This window comes from Helianthus annuus, chromosome 2, assembly GCF_002127325.2.
Source record: "Helianthus annuus cultivar XRQ/B chromosome 2, HanXRQr2.0-SUNRISE, whole genome shotgun sequence".
Lineage (NCBI taxonomy): Eukaryota > Viridiplantae > Streptophyta > Magnoliopsida > Asterales > Asteraceae > Helianthus > Helianthus annuus.
This window is the reverse complement of record NC_035434.2, coordinates 125,209,212-125,219,754: the sequence shown is the minus strand read 5'-3', so window position 1 is coordinate 125,219,754 and position 10,543 is coordinate 125,209,212. Positions and strand designations below refer to the sequence as shown.

General features: G+C 36.5%; 1 protein-coding gene across 3 annotated transcripts; it reads left to right on the top strand.

The window, feature by feature from the left end:
• The first annotated feature begins 3,455 nt into the window (after positions 1–3,455).
• On the top strand, positions 3,456–9,094 carry LOC110920848 (L-2-hydroxyglutarate dehydrogenase, mitochondrial). 3 transcript variants are annotated; one of them, XM_022165063.2, is made up of 6 exons: positions 3,456–3,751; positions 4,734–5,015; positions 5,727–6,163; positions 7,003–7,162; positions 7,942–8,081; positions 8,886–9,094. In XM_022165063.2, the coding sequence occupies exons 1-5, from the start codon at positions 3,479–3,481 to the stop codon at positions 8,053–8,055; spliced, it is 1,266 nt and encodes a 421-aa protein (XP_022020755.1). In that variant the 5' UTR covers positions 3,456–3,478; the 3' UTR covers positions 8,056–8,081; positions 8,886–9,094. The 3 variants fall into 3 exon arrangements, with proteins under 3 accessions (XP_022020755.1, XP_022020761.1, XP_022020747.1); XM_022165069.2 differs by having other exon boundaries at positions 8,827–9,094; XM_022165055.2 differs by lacking the exon at positions 8,886–9,094 and having other exon boundaries at positions 7,942–8,253.
• The last annotated feature ends 1,449 nt before the right edge of the window (positions 9,095–10,543 follow it).

Sequence of the window (10,543 nt, the reverse complement as noted above, 5' to 3'; positions counted from 1 at the left end):
AGTGGGAAATGCTGGTGAGTGAATCCCAGTTTAATCAAGTTTAAAAAAAAGTCCCAGTATACAGTATTGAGGGCGATCCCACAATTACATTTGTTTCCAAGATATAACAATTACCACCCGTTGGTACTGTCATACCCGACTTGTGGAAATATTACTCCTTGACCAGGTGGTAACAAATTTTGTATAAAAAACCCCAACATACCCACGATAATTGTATTCTTACAAATACCCAATAACTGTTATTCGCATGGAGAGGTATTTAAGGTTTTGTAAAAATAGTTAACAAAAAGAGGATTACTCACATTGCTGTTTTAGGGTTTTCAGTAAGGATTTTCCTGGGAATAATCGATAAATTACACAAATGCACGTGTGTTAGTATAATAACCCATTTAAAAATTAGTAATACCCTCCCCGAGACGGCATTCCAATGACTACGTCGGGCAGAACCACGACAGCTATTATGGAACCCTGGATCAATAGGGCATAGTATCTAATACGTCTCCAGGGGTTATGATACTTACATCGTAGCAGGACCTCGCTATTTAGGGGGTATTAGACCCGAGTATAATGCCCACTATTTAGAATTTAGAGAGAGAATTGAAAGAAATAAACGAAATAGACTGAAGACCGATGCTCTTCTTATATAGGGCCTGATTCTGTGTCCCTCGCGGCCCGCGTAAGAGTAGCCCAAGGGCTACGCGGCCCGCGTCAACCCTCGGTCAAAGCGTAGCTCGTCCGGATCAACGTATAGACTTGCCACGATGATGACACGTGTCATCACCGGGCTGCGTCACTATCTTGGTCTCACGCGGCCCGCGTAAGTATAAGCTAAGGCTTATGCGGCCCGCCTAAACTTAAGAAATCAACGAAATCAGGTTCCAGCCTTGAAACCGCCCGCGTAAGGTTGGGGTTGGGTCCTACGCGGCCCGCCTCAGCTTGATTTTTCTTGTTTTTAATCATTTTTATATGTTATATTGTATTTCAGGCTCGGTTTTCACATACGGGGTATATTTAAAGACACATTGGGACATTTTAAAATATAATAGGGTATCGGAAATATTATGAGGGTGTCGGTTTTACGTTGGGGTTGTTATAAATAAAGCCCAGGGATACACGGGTTTTTAAAAACATATTTTTTTAGCATTAAGTAGCATTAAGTATATAGGGTTAGGATCAAATACAAAGAATCCTAATTGCAAGAAGGGTATAAAGACTCCTAAAAAAACCCACTATACGAAAAAAAAAAAACATCCACCACCACCCAAAAACCTAAACCCCCACCCCTTCCCCCATCACCCACCAATTTTTTTTTTTTTTTTGCCGAGGGGGTGGGGGTTTAGGTTTTTGGGTGGTGGTGGGGTGGGGGTGGGTGGGTTAGGTTTTTTTTAGGTTTTTGGGGGTGGGGGGTTAGGTTTATTGGAGGTTTTTTTTGGTGAGGTATAGTTTTTTTTTTTTTTTTTTTTTGCCGGAGGGGGGGGGGAGGGGGTTAGGTTTTTGGGTGGTGGTGGTGGTGTGTGTGTGTGTGGGGGGGGGCTTTAGGTTTTGGGTGGTGGTGGGGTGGGGTGGGGGTGGGTGTTTAGGTTTTGGGTGGTGATGTAGTGGGTTGAATTTTAGGTTATTCGACACTTGTCATTCTATAAATCCTTCTTACATTTCTTACAATTAGGAGCCTTTGTAGAATAACTTGACCATAAGTATATAATATTAGATATTTAGATGTACTCAAGCCGTGTAATACACACGATTCTTACCTAGTATGTTTATATAATAACTATTATATATGAAATTATGATGAAAATAACTATATATATATATATATATATATATAAATATATATATATAGGTAGAGGATCCTGTAAAAAGTGTGAGAAGTGTATTATAACACTATATATAATACTATATAACACCATATAAAAACACTGTATACAATATGTAACACCATATAATACCATATAACACTATGCAACACTATGTAACATTATATAACAAATATAACATTATAGTTTATCTGATAGCATGTCTATGATAGATGTATAGTGTTATATTTGTTATATAATGTTATATAGTGTTACATAATGTTATATGGTATTATATGGTGTTACATTTTGTTATACGGTGTTTATATGGTGTTATATAGTATTATATATAGTGTTATAATACAATTCTCACACTTTATGCCCTTTTTACACTATCCTTACTCTATATATATATATCATGTTATATATAATAGTTAAGAGTAAACTGTCGTATTCATCCCTCGTGGTTGGGTGAAAATTGTCACTTTTATCCAATATATGTAAAAATCGGCATACCCCTCATTTAACTAAGAAATTTGGATGGAGTTAACTAACTGGATGAAAATGACAAGGTTTGAAAACCACGAGAACTCAGATACGAAAAACCAAGTATTAGGGGGGTTGGGTCGCACTATGAAAAATCCATGGAGTGGGGTGATCATTGTGAAACACCGTCGCGAGTCCCGTTTTCACTATACTGATCGTGATCAATGTGATATAATGACGGGCGTGATGAATGATTCCGTTAGGGATTTGATTTGACCGTATGTGTGTGTGTTTTTTATGGTCAAATCATTTAGGAGGAAATGGTGAAAAATGGATTTGAAGAAATGGATTTTCAAATTTTTGAAGAAGAAGATGTTATTTTTTTAAGTTTTTACATAATAAGCCCCTTAAGTTTAGACATCTTTTGTTCTTTTAACTTTTTTAAGTTTAACACAATCAGCCCTTTTAGTCTAATTTTATGCATTTAATAGAAATGTTGTTTTTTTTAAATCATTATATTTTATATTTAATTATAAAAAATATTTGATGGAAACTGGTTTAGTTTTATTTGACATTGTTATGTAATTTTATGTGTTTTAAAAAATGTTGGTTTTTAGTTTATTTTATATTTTATATAAAAAAGAAAAAAAGTTTAGTGATAAGTGTTGCAAATGTTTTAGACTCTTAATGATGCCGTAATGAAATGAGATGTCAAATAGTGATTGGGTGCCCCTAAGACTACACTTTGGCGTTAAGGGTGGTATGGGGCTTCTTCCACAACTACAATAATTTATATAATATAATATACACAAGTGATTAATACATATAATATAAGTAGCCCATCTATTGGCATCTTTGAGGTGAGATAAGGTTTAGGGATTATGATGTATTGGGTTTGATTTCCACAAGAGATTTTTTGTTAGATTGAGTTTCGTTTTGAATTAGTGTTTAGGCATTATATCACAGTGGAGACGAATATTATTAGGTGATGGCATGATGCTACTCCAATGGTACATTAGTCATCCAAATTTACTGTTAAAAAATATAATATAAGATAATTAAGCATACCAAAAAATAAAAATAAGAAGAGAAAAAAAGCCCTTTCAGTTTTTGTAGTTTTGTGTTGTTTCCTGCAGTTGGATGATAAAAATATAAAAATAAAAAAGAGGGATCTAATTTCATTTTCCACATAAACAATGAAAATAACCAAACTGGTGAGAACTTTTTTGTCACAAAACCAATGGTTCAAGAATTGCAGAAACTTGAGGTCAGGGGCTGTGAAGGAGAGTGTGGATTGTGTGGTTATAGGTGCTGGTGTTGTGGGAATAGCCGTAGCCAGAGAACTGTCTTTGAATTATGGAAGAAATGTGTTGGTGATCGAGTCGGATTCGAGTTTCGGTACCGGTAGCAGTTCTCGGAATAGTCAAGTCATTCATGGTGGCATCTATTACCCTCCTGCTTCTCTCAAGGTTTCTTCTTCATTATCATTTGTTGTTTGTTTGTTTGTTTCAGATTGGATCTTCTTGTTTAGGGTAGATTGTTTTACATTTATCCCAATGATTAGTTTTAGTATTAAACTAAGATTGATCATCTAAAAATTGGTCCATAGGGGACTAGGGACCGCAATGGGTCGGGGATGGCTAATCCATACCTATACCCGGTTATAAAATATTGTCCTATACTCAGCCTATTACCCGTCGGGTATTGGACACACCCACGGGTATTGTGTATACCCGTTAAATTTTCATGTATTTTACTTTCCTTTATAATTTTATGTTTTAAAAATCTATAACTATATAATATATTAAATTAAGATATATTTAAAAATGTAAATATATTAATCTCAAAAAATAATTTTGTATTTCATAGCATATAAATATGAATAATGCCATCAAAATATATATTTAAATGAAAAGTTTTTTTTTTTTCAAATAATTAAGCTACAAGAATGAAACATTACTAAACTATAGTTAAAGGAAAATAAATATAAAAAATTTAAAAGTTTTCGGGTAAACGTGCATATAGTTTCGGGTAATCAGGTCTGGTATCATCTAATCCCATACCCTGTGAAATATTTTTTTTCCATACCCATACCCATTTACCCAGCCCAATACCCGTCGGGTATCGGGTATACCCGTCCCAAATGCTTCGGGTTTCGGGTATACCCGTCGGGCTCAGGTATTTTTGCCATCTCTACGGGGACACCTGGGCACCTGTATCATACGGGCCGTATATATGGGTGATAATAACTCATATGAGCCATATGGATCATATCCCTAACATGGGCCGTATGGTGTGGGTTAACACTCCTTCATACGGGTCGTATTCTCATCTTAGCCTTGTCATACTGCCTGTATGACCCATATTCGCCTTGTTATACGGCCTGTATCAGAGCTGTGTACGTATAGTGTCTCAGTGCTGTTTGATTGCTGATTATAATATATATTATAGGGTCGTTTTTGCGTTAGAGGAAGAAGATTACTGTATGAATACTGTAAACAACACGGGATTCCTCATAAGCAGATCGGAAAGTTGATTGTAGCTACTCGGCATGAAGAAGTTCCAAAGTTGAGTTATCTGCTGAATCGTGGGAATGAAAACGGAGTTGAAGGATTGAGAATGATGGAGGCTTCTGAAGCAATGGCAATGGAGCCTCACTTGCAGTGCATTAAAGCTTTATGGTCACCTACTTCTGGGATAATCGATTCGCATTCCTTAATGCTCTCACTATTGGTATCAGTTACCACTTTTTGTTTAGTTAATAACACACGTATGTAACCATAAATATCCGCTAAATTAAAATTTAGAACTCATGCTCTAGTTCTAGAGGTTGCCCACATTATTAAGTTTGATATAACTTATTATGTTTTAGATATGATTACAATATTAATATTATTTTTATGTAAAGCGGTTTAGGAGGTCTTATGCATTGAACAAACAATTTAGGCGACTTTTGACAGTTTCTTTTTAGAGTAAAGTACACGGATGGTCCCTGTGGTTAACCAAAATTTTGGATTTAGTCCCCAGCTTTTTTTAAAGTACAAGGATGGTCCTTGTGGTTTGCACTTTGTAACGCATTTAGTCCCCAACTTTTGTCAAAACTACACAGATGGTCCTTGTGGTATGCACTTTGTAACGCATTTAGTCGCTAAACGTTGAGGACTAGATGCGTTATAAAGTGCAAACCATAGGGACCATCTGTGTACTTTTGACAAAAGTTGGGGACTAAATATGGTACAAAGTGCAAATCATAGGGACCATCCGTGTACTTTTGACAAAAGTTGGGGACTAAATATGGTACAAAGTGCAAATCATAGGGACCATCCATGTACTTCACTCTTCTTTTGAAAATATTAACATTTACAATGAGAATTTTTTGTCAATACTCCATGATCTTCATGTTGAAAGTTTATATCTATTAACTGTTATCCACTGTGAGTTTAGGGTGAAGCCGAAAGTCACGGAACAACGTTTTGTTACAACAATACAGTGGTGGGTGCTCATTTCGAAGGAAATCAAATATATCTTCACGTTTCGGAAACCGAAACTGTAAAAAAATGTGATCATCATTCTCAACAGCACCCTGATATTCTACTTCTCCCTAAGCTTGTAGTGAACTCCGCAGGCTTGAGTGCTGCGGCTGTTGCAAGGTGTTTCCGTGGCATAAACCCTGGAGTAATCCCTCCATATTATTATGCGCGAGGTTGCTATTTCTCCTTATTAAGTAGTAAAGTTCCACCGTTTAAACACCTGATTTATCCTATACCCGAGGATGGCGGTCTTGGGGTGCATGTTACGCTGGATCTAGACGGGCAAATCAAGTTTGGCCCCGATGTTGAATGGTTGGATCCTATAGATGATATTTCGAGCATACAGAACAAGTAAGTTTAGATAGTTGGAACTTTGTTCTTTGTGACTATAAAATGAAATGAATTTAGATGTTATCAAGATTGTGTTATACATATCGCAAAGAATTATATCACGGCGTAGCAAATTTGTCCAATCAAGTCTTTAGTGTGTGTTGGCAACAACATGTGCTGGTTGGGTAACAGCCTTGGTTTTAAAATGTGTGCTTCAGGGGGGCATAAAGGGCACATAACATGATGCGGTGATGTGGCGCCTTATGTAGTTGACCAGTATTTACACAAAATTAGACCGTCAATTGCAATGATCTAGGTTTTTGAAATTTGATTGTGCAAATGTAACAAATCTGACTAGAAATGATGAGAATATCTTATATTTTAATTTTTAAGCGTTAAGAAATTAAAATGTTATATAATAATATTTTTAGTACTTTTTATTAATGGACGCCACACATGTGTGATGCGATGCATGCACTTCATGCATTGTGCATCACGCAACGCCTTTTGGGATTAAAACACATCATGCGCTTTTTAAAACCAAGGTAACAGATGGTCAAACTGAAATTCATTTCCTTTTTCTTTTCTAATTTTTATCAATAATGAGTGAGTTTAATAATATTATAAAAACTGTAGTGCTTCAACAGTAAGAAAATATTTCAATAAAACATTTCAGGATACACTTTGGGCTATGTTCAACCCGTTTCCGTTTTAGCTGAAGACTCATATACTTTTACCCATTTGGAAAACTCAAATAAACCCATTTACTAATAAACGGGCTGAAGTTCCGCCTCGAGTTATGCACACGTATGCTAGATTGCTATCCAATGATACTCATCATGATATAAATTGAATTCCAGGTTTGATTATACAGTATGTGCTGATCGGGCCCAAAAATTTTATCCGGAAATCAGGAAGTACTACCCTTCATTGAAGGACGATTCTCTGCAGCCTGGTTATGCTGGCATCAGACCGAAGGTTTCGGGCCCAGGAGCGGGCTTTGCTGATTTTATCATTCAGGTTCATTTATAATATGAATATGACATCTCAATTGCCAAACAAACTACAATCTGGGTCCATAATTGATATGAATTTTGTACACATGGATAGTTCATTAGCATTTCTAGAATTTCTTATAACTATATAAGGTTTGGCCTCAAAAAGTCTAGACCTTCAATTTTCAAACGTGTTGTATTATACATTTGATAGGTGTCAATAGAGTCGGGTCGACTCAAACGCTCCTTTCAAAATAAATAAATAAATAAATAAATAAAAACCTTAATTTGTGTTAAGTACATGTACAGTATTTTTATTTTTTGAGTAAAGTACACGGATTTGGTCCCTAGCTTTTCAAAAGTACAAAGATGGTCCCTGTGGTTTGCACTTTGTAACGCATTTAGTCCCCATCTTTTTCCAAAAGTACGTGGATGGTCCCTGTGGTTTGCACTTTGTAACTCATTTGGTCCCTAACTTGGACATGCTAAAAACTTTAGATTTGTTGGCTGGGGACTAAATGCATTACAAAGTGCAAACTACAGGGACCATGCGTGTAGTTTTGAAAAACTAGGGACCAAATCCAAAATTTTGGTCAAACACAAGGACCGTCCGTGTACTTTGCTCTTGTTTTTGTTTTTTCAATAAAAAGATTTAGCTGGTTTTGTGCATAACAAAACACACTTTGGGCAATCGGCCCATTTCCTTTTTTGGCTATTTTTATTCTAGTGTTTGAGCCGCTAGAGATGAAAGATGTGGGGTCCATGTCATGTAACTGATTGATGATTTAGGAATATGTATTGTAGGGAGAGGAGACTCATGGAATACCCGGACTCGTAAACCTCTTTGGTATTGAATCTCCTGGTTTGACTTCAAGTATGGCCATTGCAGAGCATGTTGCTACCCAGCTTTCGGTTTAATATCTCAATTGCTAACGACACCAAATGTATGCTATCTTCGTCATCTTTCACTATCGAATTGTATTTTATTTGTTGTCTGTACATTTAACAAGTTAGACAGTGACAAAATGGAACCGACTTCAATGTCGGTTTGTACCTTGTTTAAGAAATTAGAATGTACAGAAATAACAAATGACAAATTTCCCCCCTTACAGTTTTTTGTATATCTTATATAAACATTTTTTAAAACTTCCGATTTTAAGAGTTTAACTCTCTTTTTGTAACCACTTTTTTTTTACTATTAGTTTATAGCCTTATATCACCCTAAGTCTGGCAAATTGGGCGGTTCGGGCGGGTTTGGGTGACGGATCAATACAGGTTTTGAGCAAAAATTGGGTTCGGGTCAAAACAAGTTGCTTTAAAAAAAGTATCTAGAGTAAAGTACACGGATGGTCCCTGTGGTTTACGAAAATTTTGGACTTGGTCCCTAGATTTCCTAAAGTACACTGATGGTCCATTTGGTTTGCATTTTGTAACACATTTAGTCCCCACCTTTTTCCAAAAGTACATGGATGGTCCTTGCGGTCTAAACTTTGTAACACATTTAGTCCTTGACTTGGACATGCTGAAACATTTAGATTTGTTAGCTAGGGACTAAATGCATTACAAAGTGCAAACTATAAGGACCATCTGTGTACTTTTGGAAAGCTAGGGACCAAATCCAAAATTTGGTAAACCACAGGGACCATCCGTGTACTTTACTCAAGTATCTATTTGGTTTGGTTAATAAAGTTATAAAGGCTCTGCCCCAAAAGGAGTCTGGGTCAATTGCTACTTTTTATGGTGACTAGCGGCGACGGTGGAGGTGGCTGCGGCAACGATGGTGGTTGGAGGATCTATCACAATGTGTATTGAGCATTTTTGGAAGACCATCTGAGGACTTGGACCTAGCATCAACAAGTGCTTTATTGGTGGCTAAGTCTTCTCTGGTCTTTACCAATTTGGTAACAATGTCATTAATTTAAATTTATTGACAAACAATTATTATCTTTCAAGACAACAAGTTCTTTTTCGAGCATTTTTAATTTAATCATTTGTTTACAAAATGTGTCCTTATTGTGTTTTAATTTGTCATCAACAACCTTGTTATCACTCTCTAATTTCTCAACACTTGCAATAACTGATGAATTGGTCTATATCATCAATGGTTTCTTCAACCGTTCTACAAGGTTGTTGTGGTGACAGACTGACAGGGGTATTGTTAGGAGACAAAAGTATAAGGGTCAATATCGTAATTGTTGAAAGATAGTTTAGGGGCTATTGTGTAATAGTTGTAATAAGAGGGGGTTAATTGTTAAAGGGGGTGGTTGGTTGTTAACAGGTTAGTTAGAAGGGTTGTTAGTAGTGGTTAAACAGTTGTATAAGTAGGATTAGCCGTTGTTAATGAAAGTAGCTTGAAGCTTGATTGATCGTATTTCTTCTTCTCTTTGGTTCTGTTCGTTCTATCAGGTATCGATAGTGCAACAAGGTCTGTAGCACAAGGTGTATAACTAACTCTTAGTTAGCTTTACCATTTGGCTTATCTTCTAATCTTGCTGCACATCTAGTTCAACAACACATAATTCTCCATGCACTTGAGGGACTTGAGGCAAAGTCGGTTGAGTGAGATCTTCAGTTTTTTCTAACTTAGGCTGTATGTAGTCGATTTGCACCCCATGCCACATCACCCGGCTGGGACACTAATCACTATTCCGGCAAGGTAACGGGGGCGCCAATGAAGCCCCTGCCATTGTGATAATGGGCGTTGTTGAGAATGGTTGTGGGCCCACTGAATCTTCAACCAATCACATTGTTTTCTTTCTTTTTTATTTGTTTCTTTTAATTTAAGTTTTAGTTATTCCATAACACCATAGTCATTGATGGTTTAGTTAATTTAAGTTTTAGTTATTCCACTAAGTAGAGATCTCATAACTTAGACCACCCGTAGTGGGGCGTGATTTTTAAAAAAAAATTGCAAAATAACGCCCCAAAACGCCGCCACCCCCATTACATGGGGCGTTATTTTTAAAATTTTTTGAAAAAAATTGTTCCCGGCGTTATCTTTAAAACGCTCAACATACAAATTGGATGAGAATGTGGAGTTTGAGTGTTTGACTGGCCAATGGGGGCATTACAAGTGTAAGATTCTTTTTTTTTTTTTAATCCTTTTTAAGATTGGAAGGGGCATTATTAGGTATTATTCCCACTACACCACTTTATACTATAATGCCCCATGCTGACTGGGATGACACGTGTTGCAAAACGCCCCATGATGGGGGCATTATATTAATTTACCACTACAGATGGTCTTATTGAGCAAGTCTTCATTCTTGTTCTGCTCCCAAAAGTCTTCAACTCACTTACTAGACGCATAAATAACTATTGACAAAAAAGTCTTAGTGCATCTATATTTGCTAGATTGTACGCATTTGCCTCGGTCTCAGCTTAACCAAATGGGTTTGCGGGTTTA